General features: G+C 41.3%; 1 protein-coding gene across 1 annotated transcript in view; it reads right to left on the bottom strand.

The window, feature by feature from the left end:
- Nucleotides 1–14,188, bottom strand: part of LOC126198818 (T-complex protein 1 subunit gamma) — a 103,782-nt gene extending 89,594 nt beyond the window's left edge. Inside the window, exons 1-3 of the mRNA XM_049935389.1 lie at nucleotides 14,057–14,188; nucleotides 13,921–13,982; nucleotides 13,068–13,244 (exon numbers count right to left, since the gene is read on the bottom strand). Of these exons, the coding sequence (XP_049791346.1) occupies nucleotides 13,068–13,244; nucleotides 13,921–13,982; nucleotides 14,057–14,093 (276 nt within the window). The 5' untranslated portion in view covers nucleotides 14,094–14,188. The remainder of the gene's footprint in view (nucleotides 1–13,067; nucleotides 13,245–13,920; nucleotides 13,983–14,056) is intronic.
- Between the last annotated feature and the right edge of the window lie 549 nt (nucleotides 14,189–14,737).

Raw genomic sequence — 14,737 nt, 5'->3', positions numbered from 1 at the left:
AGATCTTACATTATGTCATAAAAGAAACAAGACTTCAAAGGATACTTCAAGAGCGTTGGGATTTCGCATAATTCGGCTTAAAATGCACATCTGTATGTAAATTTCCTTGGAGTATCAGTACTCATGTTTGGTTCTTTAATATAGCATAATGCCATACGTGCACCTGAAATGCAGCGAACTGTTGAAACTAGCCAATAGTGAGAAATTAAACACTTCGTTTCAAATAAATTGACTGCCTCAGTAGAAAGGATTAATAAAAGCCAAATCTCTTTAGCAAACCGATAAAAATAACTTCATTGTTCTGTAAGGCGATTAATGCTTGACTGTCAAAGGTGGAAATAAAATCTGAAACTATTAACATATTTTAGCCTGCCGTAATTATGCGAAGGTATTTTAATTCATTTGATAGCTCCCGGCCACAAAAATCCTTTTTTTAAATATTTAATGTGAGAGCAATAAACGAAGAGGAAACAACAAAATCACTGAACGTAAACACAGGTCACGTGGAGACGACCCACCTCCCCACTACAACTCTGACTGCTCTGTGTATCAGCCCTGTATCTACGATATTTCCGAACCGGGGCAATATTAAGTAGTGGCGCCCAGCCACACTTCCATAACTAGAAGCGGGAGAAGTACTACTCATACGCGACTCAACTGCGAATGCGCACAAGCCCGCCCGCAACTGTTCAAACAGATCTAATTTAAACAGTTGTCATGTCACACTCATCAGAGGCAATTTGTTGTTATAAAGCATTGCATAGTGTTCCTAAAGCCTTTGAAACACTTTACTGTTGGCAGACACTTGTATGAGCACTGTTTTGTTGTTGTATACGGCGGATTTCCTTTGCAACTCAAGTTTTATTTTCTTTTTTCCCCTCCCATTCAAGTTTTGTTGCTGTAGTATTATTCTGCAGTAGTGGGATACAATAATATCCTTAGAGTATTGGTTCTTACCAGTCAAAATCACAAAAAATTAACTGAAAACTAAAACAATGAAAAATTCCCGGAATTCTAAACAATTCTCCCGGATGAAAATATTCCCGGGTTTTTCCCGGATCTCCCGGGAATATACACCCTGAACTTAACATGTCAGCTTTATGATAAGTAGCAATCTATCTTTTTCTACATTGCTGAGACACCTAAATGATTTTATACAGGTTAAGTGAGAGAATTTTATGTCCTTCTGGCTGCAGTTTCTTGTAAGCTGCTGGAGAAACAAAGGGTACCAAGCAACTGGAAAAGACCCATGTAAAACCTGTTTTCAAGAAGTGTCATCTGATGGTTCACATATCTTGACTGCTCTAATCCAAGAACACTGTAAATTTATTACATGAAAAAGCATAAACACATGAGAGACAAAGTACAAACAACAGACAACACACAAGTGGCTGACAGAGCCTTGCGCTCCGACCTATATAGTCATTACTTCTAACTGGGGGCACAGCCGACAGGCTGTGCATGCAACTGCTTTCATACTAGCAGGCCAGGTGGCCTCTAGTGGCTGAACTAAGCACAAACTTCATGCGCAAACTATGAAGTGACACACACACACAAATTTGGTAGTTACAGCAATGATCTTTATGGAGACTAAAAGTCTCCTCTACAGGAATCAACACCGATTCTGCCAACAAAGTTCTTGTGGCAGTCGGTTTGCTCTCTTCAGATGACCATACATAACATCAAATAGTTTGACAATACATTTCTTGACTTGTGAAAGGTATCCAATACAGTTTCACAGTGTTACTTAGTGAGCAAAATATGAGCTTACAGAATATTAAACTAATTATGTGACTGGATTCAAAACTTTCTGCTCTACACAGCAGTGAAACTGGTAATTTTGAGGTAAATATCAGACAGCCCACCCACTGCCTTCCCTTCATTTGTAATTGGCAATGAGAAGCCTTTGGCCCAGACCAGCTTGGTACATGACTTTTAGCACACACTGTTGCTATATTGTCATTTCAATTACAGCTGCCACCCAGATAGCATCATACAAAGCAACTACTACAAATGCATCTAACACTGAAAAGTTCCATGTGACAACACTGCACTTCATGCTACCACTGACACGATTTCGAAACTTCTCTGCTACTGATCATTCATTGTATGGAAGTGTTGTATGTTTTTAAAGAGAGCTGATTTTCAACGCATATTGCTGCTACTCTTGTTTGTGTGTTAATATGATTCAAGTTATAACACACATGGAGCCAAGCAAATGGAGTCATATACAAGACAAACAAATGTCTTTGCAACTTTAAAGGCAATTCTACCAGTGATTAAATCTTATGAGCATTGCAGATTGTAACAAAACAGGTGTGCGGTGTTTCACTCAGAACATTGCAGAGAATATGTGCAACAGTACAGAGAATGTAAACTTGTGATCCTGAAGTACAATTTTCATTTCTGAGGAAATGATACTAGTGGAAGAAGAACTGTCACTCACTTGGATGATTTCTCGAAGGACATTGTTCATAATAATTTACTGGAATAATTTTATGATCATAGTGATTATCCCACAAGGCAAACAGGGGGAGGGAGATGTCTTGCACAAGACTGCTTTCACAAGGTGCTGCCATCCCATTGGGAGAATGGAGCTGAAATTGCTACTGTACAACAGTATTTCCAAACAATTTTATAATCTTACTGATGCAATGATTCACAGCCATAATAAATTGCTTAAAGGAACTTGTTTTCTACTTCTAACTAAAATCTTTATTGCAAAGTGTTATCGCTAATTTTGGAAATAATACAGAGAAATCCGTCCAAAGGCCTTATAATATAGGTTCTAATTTCAGGCAGGAAGAATACAATCAGCATTAGTTAGAGCAGAATTTGTCATGGCATATAGGAGAAATTAAATGTTAACATGGTATTCAGTTAACTGGAGGAGCATGTATGGAAAGGTCCCTGAACTAGTCTCACTTGTGAACAGTAATAATGCCCCCTAGCACTAGGGACAGAAAAGTGGCTGAAACCAGATGTTACCTTAACAGCATTATGAATATAACATATAAGATCTCCATGTCACCAACAGCCTGAAACTTTTCATGTTCATTAGCACAGAAATGGGATCAGTGTCATAAAGCAGTTATAGCATCACTGAATACAGCTATGAATAGGATTGTACAGAAAAATAAGAAGCTATTTCTGCATAGCAAGTGACAAAAAAACACATTGCTGATTACCTGAAGGTTCAACATGTAAAACTCACATTCAGCAGTGAAAATGTTAAGCAAACTGGACAAGGTACAAGAGTACTGTACAATATCCTTGACAGGTAGGAGCTGAGTAAAGGTGTGACGGATGGGAAAGGCCCTCTGTGGTTCGACAGCTATGTTAAAGATGCTGTAAAAGCAAAAAGAGTCCATCTTATGAAGTGTTAATTGAATTCCAAAGTCAAATTCTATATCTGCTGCCTTGCCAGAAAATCCTCATATTTTTTTAATCTGATGTGAAATAAGCAGCAGTGTGCCGTAGGTAACTGAGGAGGAAAGAATTCCTATGACTGGAAAATAGTGCAGGTCTTTCCTGTTTTCAAGAAGGGTCACAGAATAGACAGATAAAAAAAAGTATAGCCATGTATCTCTGATGTCAATCTGTTGAAAAATTATGGAACTTGTTTTATGATGGCATACTATGACATTTCTGGACACTGAATATGTCACCCCTAGGACAGGCTGAAATGACAGGCATCATGTCGTCACTCATTTCAAACTCGCCCTATTGAGACAAACTGGATGACAATACTACTGAAGCGGCCCAAGAAGGGCATGAAGCTGCACGTGAAGGGGGCGGGGGGAAGTGTGAGTCGACATTGTCTTCGTCATTGTCATCATTTACATTTTGCAGCCCCTCGGTGTGTCTGTCTGGAATGTGAGACCATCCAAGTTTTTCTGTACTCCCATCTAATTTCTCTTTTCACTCTGTTCCTGTCTCCTCCTCTCTTCTTCCAACATTCCTTCAGTCCAACAATACTATCTCTTGGTCTTTATCAAGCTCTGATGTCTAACATCATATCCAACCAACTCCTGCCTGTTCTTTTCACATGCCCGTACCATCTCAGTCTTGTCTTTTCTATGCGCTCTTACAAAGGCTTCTCTTTCACTATTTCTCACAGCACCTCATTACTTATTCTATCCTTCATAGTAAGTCCAATGCTGCTGCTTTGAAATTTTATCTCTCAAGCCCACATCCTGTCTACCTGCACTTCATTAGAATGTTTCTTATGCATATGTGAGGGTGGCACATCTTTACTCCATAACAGGCTCCTAACATTCCGCTGGAATCCAAGGGCTTACCTCCTCCTTTCACTAATCCCTTAACCATTCCCCCTCCTGTCTTCTACTGTGCTCCTAAGGTACTTGAAACATTGTTCTCTAATTGCTCCATTGGTTCACTGGTGTTGCGTCATATAACGTTGAAGCAGCACAATATTTCAATGGGACAGCTGATCATCATCTTCAGAGGCTTACTGACGTGTTGCTGCAATGGCTTGCCAATATACATGCTGACTCACTAGAAAAGTGCAGGCGCCAAGGGGTGGGGCTATAAAGTCATCGTAGATGAATCATAGAGCACAGCAACATCCAGTGCCCCCTGTTGGTGAAGCGGGCCACAGCCTTTGCACTTGCGATGCAGGAAAAGTGCGGACGCAAATAGCTGCCCAGCGTGCGAGCAGGCAGTGCGCTGGCACCCAGCTTAAGTGTGTGGACTTTGATTCTCTGTCTGTGTTGACTCTGTTTCCTTTGTCTGCAGCCGACAATGTCTTAGTACCACCAATACTAGTTCCCATGCCTTGCCGAGTTAAAATCCTGTGTCTCTATGGAGCAGGTCGTTACCTATACGGATTTCGACTGCTTCTTTAATGATGACGCCTAGTACATGGAAGCGGATGAAATGATCTCTGTCTCTCCTTAGTTTACGCTGTGTCCTGTGTCAAGACAGCGTTCAGCCACAGCAGACTTTTCTGGCTGACATCTATCCATAACAGTGTCACACATCTGGCCAGTATATGATTTCCCACACTGGCACGGGATTTAATATATCCCCAGTCTCTTTAGACCTAGGTTTTACTTACAAAACCCAGCACAGTTTACACTTGTGCTGGAGGCAGAAGACACATTTCATTTGACGTTTTTTGAACAACCTGCCAATCTTAAAGGACACGCCACCAACATACGGTAAAAAACTGCTGCGCAGTGTGGAATCCTTACCAGATTGGATTGACGGGGTATATTGAAAAGTTCAAAGAAGGGCAGCCATTTTATATTACCACAAAATAGGGGACAGAGTGTCACTGAAATGATGTAGGATTTGGGAGTGGACATCATTAAAAGAAAGGCATTATTTGCTGCGGAGGAGTCTTCTCACGAAATTTCAATCACAAAATTTTTCCTCCGAATGTGAAAATATTTTGTTGGCACTGACTTACATAGGGAGAAATGATCTTCATAATAAAATAAGGGAAATCAGAGCTTGCATGGAAAGATATAGGTGTTTGTTTTTCCATGCCCTATACGAGATTGGAACAATAGAGAATTGTGAAGGTGGTTCGATGAACCCTCTGCCAGGCACTTAAATGTGATTTGCAGAGTATCCATGTAGATGCAGAAATTGACACAGGACAAAGCATGAATAACGAAGAGACAAAGATCCTTTTATCCGCTTCCACGTACTGGGACTTCATCATTAAAGAAGCAATCTAAATCCAAAAAAGTGACAACCTGATCAATAGACACACAGGATTTCAACTCAGCAAGGCATAGGAACCAACATTGACGGTACTAAGGCATCGTTGGCCGGATACGAAAGAGTTTGCGTCACCACAGACAGAGTATCAAAAGTCCGCACACTTGAACTGGGCACCAACACACTGCCACACTTTTCCCTCATTGTGAATGCGAAGACTGGGGCTGTTTCCCCAGCCGAGGGAGGGCTACTGGATGTCACCGTGTTCTATGATTTGTCTAAAATGACGTTATAGCCCCACCCCTTAGTGCTTGCATGTTTCTAGCAAGTCAGCATATATATTGGCAAGCCATTGCAGCAACATTATCTGATAAGACACCCATGAACCAATGAAGCATTTATCACGCCAGGAAAGTCTTGAACAGCACACTTCTCTCTAATACTTACATCCATCACTACTCTTATATTATTCCTTGGTGTCACCACCATTCAGACTTACTTGCATCAAGTTTCCAGCCATACTGTCCCACCACTTCCACCCATACATTAGCCTTTCTAATACATCTCCTCTTCTAACTTCTTCTTCTTTGAAGGAAAGACATATAAACAGATATGCGGGATGCCCATGGGCATTCATCTCGCACACTCATATATCAACATGTTTACTGGATATCTGGGAGAAACCTTCCACAGCTTCTAACATATCCAATTCAGGTGGTTTTTAACTCAATACGCCACACTCTTGGAGACTGACCACTTCTCCAAAGGATCCACGAAAACCTCCGCCACTTTGATAGCTGCTGACCCTTCAACACCAAAAAGGCTTTCTCATAAAGTCTAGCTGCCCATGGATAGCACATATGCGGTGATGAGCAATATCTTGATCAGTATGCCCAAGGCCCCACTGAGCCTTCACAGAGTAGCACTACCCTCAAAACCTAGTCTACAAACATGTCTACTGTGCCGTATCGACAAATATCTGAGACTTTCCAGTCACTCCCAAAATACAGCGGCAAAAGAGCACCCACTATTACCCAATATCACTCTGATTTGTAATAAATTAACTACATGTTTTGCTGGGAGTTTACTACCTCTCATTGCCCCTGAAATGAAAAACATTGTACCCAAAATCCGGAAATACGGAAGCGTCCGATCCCGCCCGTCTGCTTTGACCCATGACGTCACAAATATGGCGGAAACGACCAAAAACGACAATTCCAATATGGCGGATATAAACACATTGCATACATATCATAAAGACGAAAATACATAGAAAAACAACACACACACAGGTTTCACAAAAAGCCTAGTGACTCTAACGGGACAAGCGTGGGAAACTGGGGGTTTTTGGGTGGGGAGAAACTAAATATAAACAAATTTAGCCACCCACCACCATACAAAACCACGTAAGATGACGAAAAAAATCGACATCACAAAACTCACCAAATACCACAAAACACGTTCTTATCTGGAATCGGACACTTCCCTTGACCTACATAGATCTACAGTAGCACCCGATCCCATACATTGGGATCGAACACTTCCCTTGACCTATATAGCTCAACAGCATCTCCCGATCCCATCCGCCAATACAAAAATCAAAATACACTGCAAAACACAGCGAACAAACACTTCCATTAACCTACATATATCTACAGCAGCTCCCGATCCCATAAATTGGGATCGAACACTTCCCTTGACCTATATAGCTCAACAGCATCTCCCGATCCCATCCACCAATACAAAAATCAAAATACACCGCAAAACATAGCAAACAAACACTTCCCTTAACCTACATATATCTACAGCAGCTCCCGATCCCATAAATTGGGATCGAACACTTCCCTTGACCTATATAGCTCAACAGCAACTCCCGATCCCATCTCCCATTACAAAAATCAATATACTCCAGCAAACATTGAGATTGAACACTTCCCTCCAACTATATAGCTCAACAGCAGATACAAATCCCATAACTTATGATCGACCACTACCGTTGACCTATGTAACTCAAAAACATCTCCCAATACGAATACCAATACCAACCTTCACAGCCACAAATTTCATTGAAACACTTCCCTATACCCCAATACACAACACATACGCCAAAAACAAAAAAAAGAGAACTTACCAAAAGAAAGTTCCAGCCCCACAAACTAGATTGGCCACCACAATCTCACACACACACACACACACACACACACACACACACACACACAAAAACCAACGAAAAAATACTGAACCAAAAGAAAAACCCAACCCATCCACACCTCAACCCCCTCCCCCTCCACCCCCACAACCCCAAAATAAAAAACCCACAAACAAAAACCAAATACAAAATAAAAAACATCTCAATCACACACTACAACTCAACAAAAACTTCAACAAGATCCTCCACAACTGAAACAAAAAACACACACACTCCCCCTCCCCCCCCACCTTAACAAACACTATACAACAAAATAAACCACCCACCCCACCCTGAACCACAGCCACCCACCCACCCAGCCCCCCCTAACTAACCACTTTCGGCCTATACATTTTACCCACAGCCCTTAAAAAAACACAAACAATACAATAGCCCTCTGGGACACTCTTCCGCCAACAGTACTCATCTAAATGAGACTGAAGGTTGGAAGAGCGCCTCTTCCCCCTCCCAATAACTGACTTAACCGCCCCCCACATCCCCTCTATTGTATTAGTACAAGCCCCTGTATCATAATTCTTAAACTCTGAACTATGGTTCACTACTAAATGATTAACTCCCCTCTCACCCAACCCCCTATAAGAAGAAAAAGCATCAGAAACTATTGTGGACCCCGGCTCTATATATTCCTCAATTAACCCCACTAATTCAGCCTTCGACCTCCCTTCCACAACCCTAAAAACACATTCGGAACCCCCATCCCCCGGAACAACAGCCCCCCACACCCAAAGACCAGCCACAGACTTCCCCCTCCCATACTTCCTTTTCCCAAACTGTGACTCGTCCACCTCCACAACCACCCCATGCCCCCCCAACTTACCCCTGTACTTAATAAATTCCGAACACACTTCACGACAAAAGGAATACCAATCTAAAACAGTCCTCTCACTCACACCAGTCTCATGCGCACAAAAACTCTGTGGGGACCTATAACAAAAATAATATGTAACAAGCACAATCTCACGCATGCCCAATCTAGACTTCTCGAACCAGGTACCGCGCCGTATAGAACGCCATATGTCATCTTTGCGACAGCGCCACATGTAACCATCCCTGGTCCGAGAGGCCGGAACTTTAACCAATTTCATTGGTTCGCGGCACACACCGCACTTCACGACTTCGGCAATTAAGCCAAATAGCTGAAGAAATTTGATCAGCTCTAAAGCTGTCTCCCCCATCATAGCCCTCAACCGAGCACTATTAATCCGGTCTTTCATATCCATTCCTGAACAAAAAACCACAACCGAACACACTTAATAACAAACACACCCGATGTACAGCAATCATCATTACATTAACCATCACACAAAACCGTTAACTCACTGATACAAATTCCGCTTCAAAAAGACGCACGCAGCATTCACCACTACGCAACAGCAAACTGAGCCCAACACACCAAACAAACGAAAACCATGAACATACCACCAGAGGGCACAACAAACAACAACACGACATCTACAAACACGCCACACTCACAAACCAAACTCCGCGCCGTAATGACGTCACACACCACAACACCCTTACGTCACGGGTCAAAGCCGACGCGTGAGATCGGATGTTTCTGTTGACCCCAAAATCCTTTCCATCTCTCAAAATTAATATTTTGTAGTCACCCAATCTGCGGAACACCATGTGCCGTCCTTATGCCATGCCTACACAAAACACCTTGCTACTGGGCTAGTACCTCCATGGAAGACCCAAAAGAGTGTGATGTATCCTGTGCAACTACCCAGATATCATAGCCTGTTAGCAACAGAGCCACATGTGAAAGCAGTAGCACCATATCAACTCTGCTGTAACTTCTGTACAGGCTTTTATGTGGGCACAAGCACCAAGCAGCTGTCCAGCAAATGAGTAGCCACCACTACTGCCTGACCACAAGGAAATTCAACCAATCAGTGACAGAGCATGAGGTGAAGTACAACATGTTTCATTCCAATGGATGCTTCAAAATCTGTTCCATATGGCTCCTCTGTCCCATTTACCTGCTTCTCTGACATATGTAGATGGGAATTTTCCTTACATCATACCCTTCTGTACTGCAATCCTCCTGAGCTCTGTCTCTCAATCTTCACCACACACACGTCCATCCTTCCATTCTCCCCTCCTCACCACTTCACTCTTATTCAATCCATCTGTTAAAGCTACACCCATACCCCACAACCTCCTATTTTCACTTTTCTATCTTGTTCCCCCTTGCTTTCACTTTTCCACATCATTATGAGCCACACACACATCTCCCGTCTGAGCCAGGTCTTCTCACTGTGCCCAAATTCCTAACCTGTTTCCCCAACACTTCCTACCCTCCAGTTGCTTCCTTAAATTATTACTTCTTACTCTCACTCATTGCATCCGATAACCTCATCCGAATTGATGTGCAGCATTGGACAACTGAGGTGTATGGGTAATATCACTTACTACCAATCTGTTGGAAACAGGTACTTTACAGAGCCACTTATAACTGAATGACGATATTCTGGTAGCTTGTCCAATTAGTTTTTTCGACCAAAACCCTAAAAAGATAAATTTGGAAAGTGAAACGAGATTTGATACACAATACAGACCATTTTCGAAGGGAATGTTCATCACAGCCATTAAAACAATGAAATAATTAGTAAATCATGAGTAATTGCAGATTGGAAATACGGAAGCGTCCGATCCCGCCCGTCTGCTTTGACCCATGACGTCACAAATATGGTGGAAACGACCATAAACCACGATTCCAACATGGCACATATAAAGTCGGTACGTACACATTATGAGGACGAAAATACATCGAAAAACAAACACACACATTTCCACGAAAAGCTTGATGACACTAACGGCACAAGTGCGGGAAAAGGGGTATTTTTGGGTGGGGGGGGGGGGGGGCAAACTAAATATAAACAAATTTAGACACCCACCCCCATACAAAACCACACAAAATGACGAAAAAACCGAAATCACAAATTCCCCAAATACCACTAAACACAATATCATCTGGAATCGGACACTTCCCTTGACCTATATAGTTCAACAGCAGCTCCCGATCCCATAAATTAGGATCAAACACTTCCCTTGGCCTATATAGCACAAAAACATCTCCCGATACCAATATCAACATACACAGCCACACATTGGGATCGAACACTTCCCTTGACCTGCGCACTGTTAATTTTATCCGTCGTATCCATTCCTGAACAAAAACAACAACCAATTAATTTTACTAAAATTAGCACACGATCTACAGCGAACAACACTAAATTAACCTTCACACAAAATCGTTAACTTACTGAAACGAATTCCACTACAAACACAGCCGACAGTCGAACAATTCTGGATAATGAGCAAAAGCAAATAGAGCCCATTATACTACACAAACGAAAACCCTGTACATACTAACAGAGGGCACAACAAACCACAACACGAAGACATCTACAAACACGCCACACTCACAAGCCAAACTCCGCGCCGTCATGACGTCACACACGACAACACCCGTATGTCACGGGTCAAAGCAGACGCGTGGGATCGGACGCTTCTGTCGACCCTACAGATTTTGTAGACCTCAATCATAAAAATGGCAGAAACAAGATTAGCCCTTAAACATTGTCACTAAACAAAGACACGTTTATACTACCATTGTTACAAGGAAGGATGATTAGAGTTTACCATCTTGCCAAAGCGTCACCAAGTTGAAGCTGAGTTGGTGAAGGATATGAGCCGTATATTTTGCAAAGATACGAACTTTCTTTGAACTACAGGCTACAGTGAAATCGCAGGAAACCTAAATGTGATTGCCAAACAGGAGGTGTAACAATGTTCACAATACTACCATTCTATGAGAAGTGACATTGATATTTGTACAATTTTTCTAGAGTGAGGATTGAAATGTCGGCACGCTCTGTAGTGTAGCTTTAAGTCTGGTTTATGTAGGAAAGTGATTTGTGAATTTGGGATGGCAACAATTCTGTCCCAACAATCAATTTTTGTAATGTGTTGCATATTCTGTAACTGCATTTTAGTCCCTGCTGAAAACCTCTCCCTTCCTGCAATCTTATATTTTCAAAATTGTTAACAAGTTTTAAGATATTAATGATAAGAAAACTCACACCAAAAGACTCCATATTCCCACTAGGTTCTTGGTACTTTGGCAATTATGACGTGTGTGACTGTACTACATCAATGTTGCCATAGTTTATATGTACAGGTCAATGGAAGTGTGTGATTCCACCAATCTGCTTTGACCCGTGGCGTAATCGTGTTTCGGTATGTGACATCACTACAGCAGGGAGTCTTTGAGTTGGTTGTGTTTGTAGATGTCATGTTGCTGTATTTGATGGTGCCCTCCGGTGGTGTATGTTGACATGCTGAATTTAACGTGTGATATGCATTCATTTTAGCTTTGGTTGCCATCATGCTAACGTGGTTTTGAATTTAGGTAGCGCATTATCAAGGTTATTTTTGTTTATGTGTTTGGCATTTTTGTTAAGTCTGATTAGTTTGTTATCTGTTGCGTGGAAAGAAGTCTAATTTTTAAATTGCGTTTTTGTTAAGTATGATATGACAGTGAAGCTCATGACTGCATCACTATGTTCTGAAATGGGCGATGATATGATGTCTTGTCATACAGTTTCTGCAGGTGTTCAGTCTTATTGCTGAATGTTAGGTGTCACGTTTGTGGGAACAAAATGAGGTCTGTGTCTGTGTGGCGGCGGCCATACCAGAGGCTTTTGTTGGTAAGTAATTTCTGTATCATTCTATAGTCATTGTGATGTTTCATGTGTTGTATATTTACAGTTGGTCGGTTGTGTTTTAATTGATTTAGTGAATATAGAGTATTTGGGTTTTTGAGGTTTTGGTTGCACTTTTTGAAGTTGAAGGTGTTGGTGCTTTGGTATCAACGGCTGTGATAGACCTATGTAGGTCAAGGGAACTATTTCATTTCTGTGGTTTTATTGGTGTAGCAGAATGCTGTATATTTTTTAAAAATATTATTTGTTTAAGTCACAGTATAACCCAGAAACCTAACCCACACAACACGAGTTAAGCTTGTTACAAATGCTACATAATTTAAATATAAATTTATCATTTTTGCTTAAAGATCTTATTCCAAAGAAGAAAATTTACACACTGTATATATGTGGCCTATGAAGCCAGTAGTACATATAAGATACTATAGCAGAAATACCTCTTCATCCTGTGTACGTGCTATTTCTATCATAGACTTGCCAGCTGGATGTTGCACCGTTATCTCTCTCAAAATGGCATTGCCATCATTAGTCATAACAATTCCTCCCATTGGATCCATTAACATTTTCAACATTGCTTGCGGCCCAAGACATGTTCTTATAACATCAGCTATTGCCTGCAATAAAATAAACGTAATTAGTTAGTAACTCTTTGATGATCAACACACACACACACACACACACACACACATTCTATGACGTTCCTTATCATCGACTTAGGTCTGACTTCACATAAGTGAGTTCCGACGAAAATGAGTCCAGCCTTGCATCATAAACTGTGGATTAAGTTCAATGGAAGATGAATTATCTGACCGCTAAAATGGGTGTGTCAAACATAGAAACTTCCTGCACCTTTACTGCATAAACGTATAGTTTTATACTGCGAATCATGGCCGATTTCACACTGCGTGCCGAGATGTTACATTATTGGGTGTTGCGTGAAATCAAAGCCGTTAACACAATTCACAATCACAGAAAGTTGTAAGGATCGTATGACACAATATCGCTGTCTACACTGACTTCTTCACCTGGGGATATTTCACAAAACGCGGACTGAGAGGCGTAATTCAAAGCGTCGGATATTTGATACACCACTATATTCTTCGCGCAGATAACTATATGATCACACTCTCCCTACTACGAGTATGACTTGTTTGATTCTTCAGTTAGTTCTCGTTAAACAGCGACTAGTGAGAAAAACTCATCATCGTGTCTGAACATACATAATTTCATGAAACACAATGTATCACTTCTAAAGTATCATAAAATCCTCGTGGTGTCTTGTCTTTTTACCTTTCCAGCTCCTATGTTCTCCACCTGAACCTTTCTGCCGGCATCCCTCTTCGTATTTTGGCCTGCGGATCACAACAATGAGTTAATACAGAACAATAAACAAGAAATTTTGAAGTACTGCAATAAAAATGCTTACTTAGAACTAAGATCGGTGCCGCTCCTGCCCCAAACATGTTTCACTCCTTTTTTGTGGTTAAGTTACACAGCAAAGACTCAACTGTCTCAGCAGGCGTGCGTAACAAAGATAGATCGCAATGATAGTACATCACTGAACAACCAAAGATACACCACTTCTTTAGACCAACAATCTGAAGAATGAACAGTGTTTAATATTTCCACAGAAAAACAATTTTTTACTGTAATTGTTGATTTTCGACATTTTCGGTCCATTTTATTTATTTTTCGTCCAAAAAAATCGATAGAGCACATATAGGCAGGCAAAACGTATTAGATCTGCACAAATCTGGAAATTGGAGCCGCGGGTTCGAGCAAAATTGCTCAGACATTTGGGTGGAAATCACATATGCACACATAAATCATAGCGTATAGTCTGGAAACCGCCGCATATCTGGGGCGCGAGTCAGCTACTGAGTCAGCCTTTTGTACATGAGCAACTAAAATGAGGACGCCACTACCGCGTTCGGGTCACGTGATTTTTCTAAGCAATACAGATACCGAGAAATACCCATAGCAGGGCTTCTGTCTACTACTTGGAATGGAACATGAGAATAGCCTTAAGAGTGTGGTACCAACGTTCTATGAGTCCTTTATTTTCAGCGTGGTTGCCATAGTTCTAAACCATTGGACACTGCACAAT

The sequence above is a fragment of the Schistocerca nitens genome, chromosome 8 (genome assembly GCF_023898315.1).
Source record: "Schistocerca nitens isolate TAMUIC-IGC-003100 chromosome 8, iqSchNite1.1, whole genome shotgun sequence".
Classification (NCBI taxonomy): domain Eukaryota; kingdom Metazoa; phylum Arthropoda; class Insecta; order Orthoptera; family Acrididae; genus Schistocerca; species Schistocerca nitens.
The sequence above is the reverse complement of the archived record's forward strand: the minus strand, read 5'-3'. Positions and strand labels throughout refer to the sequence as shown.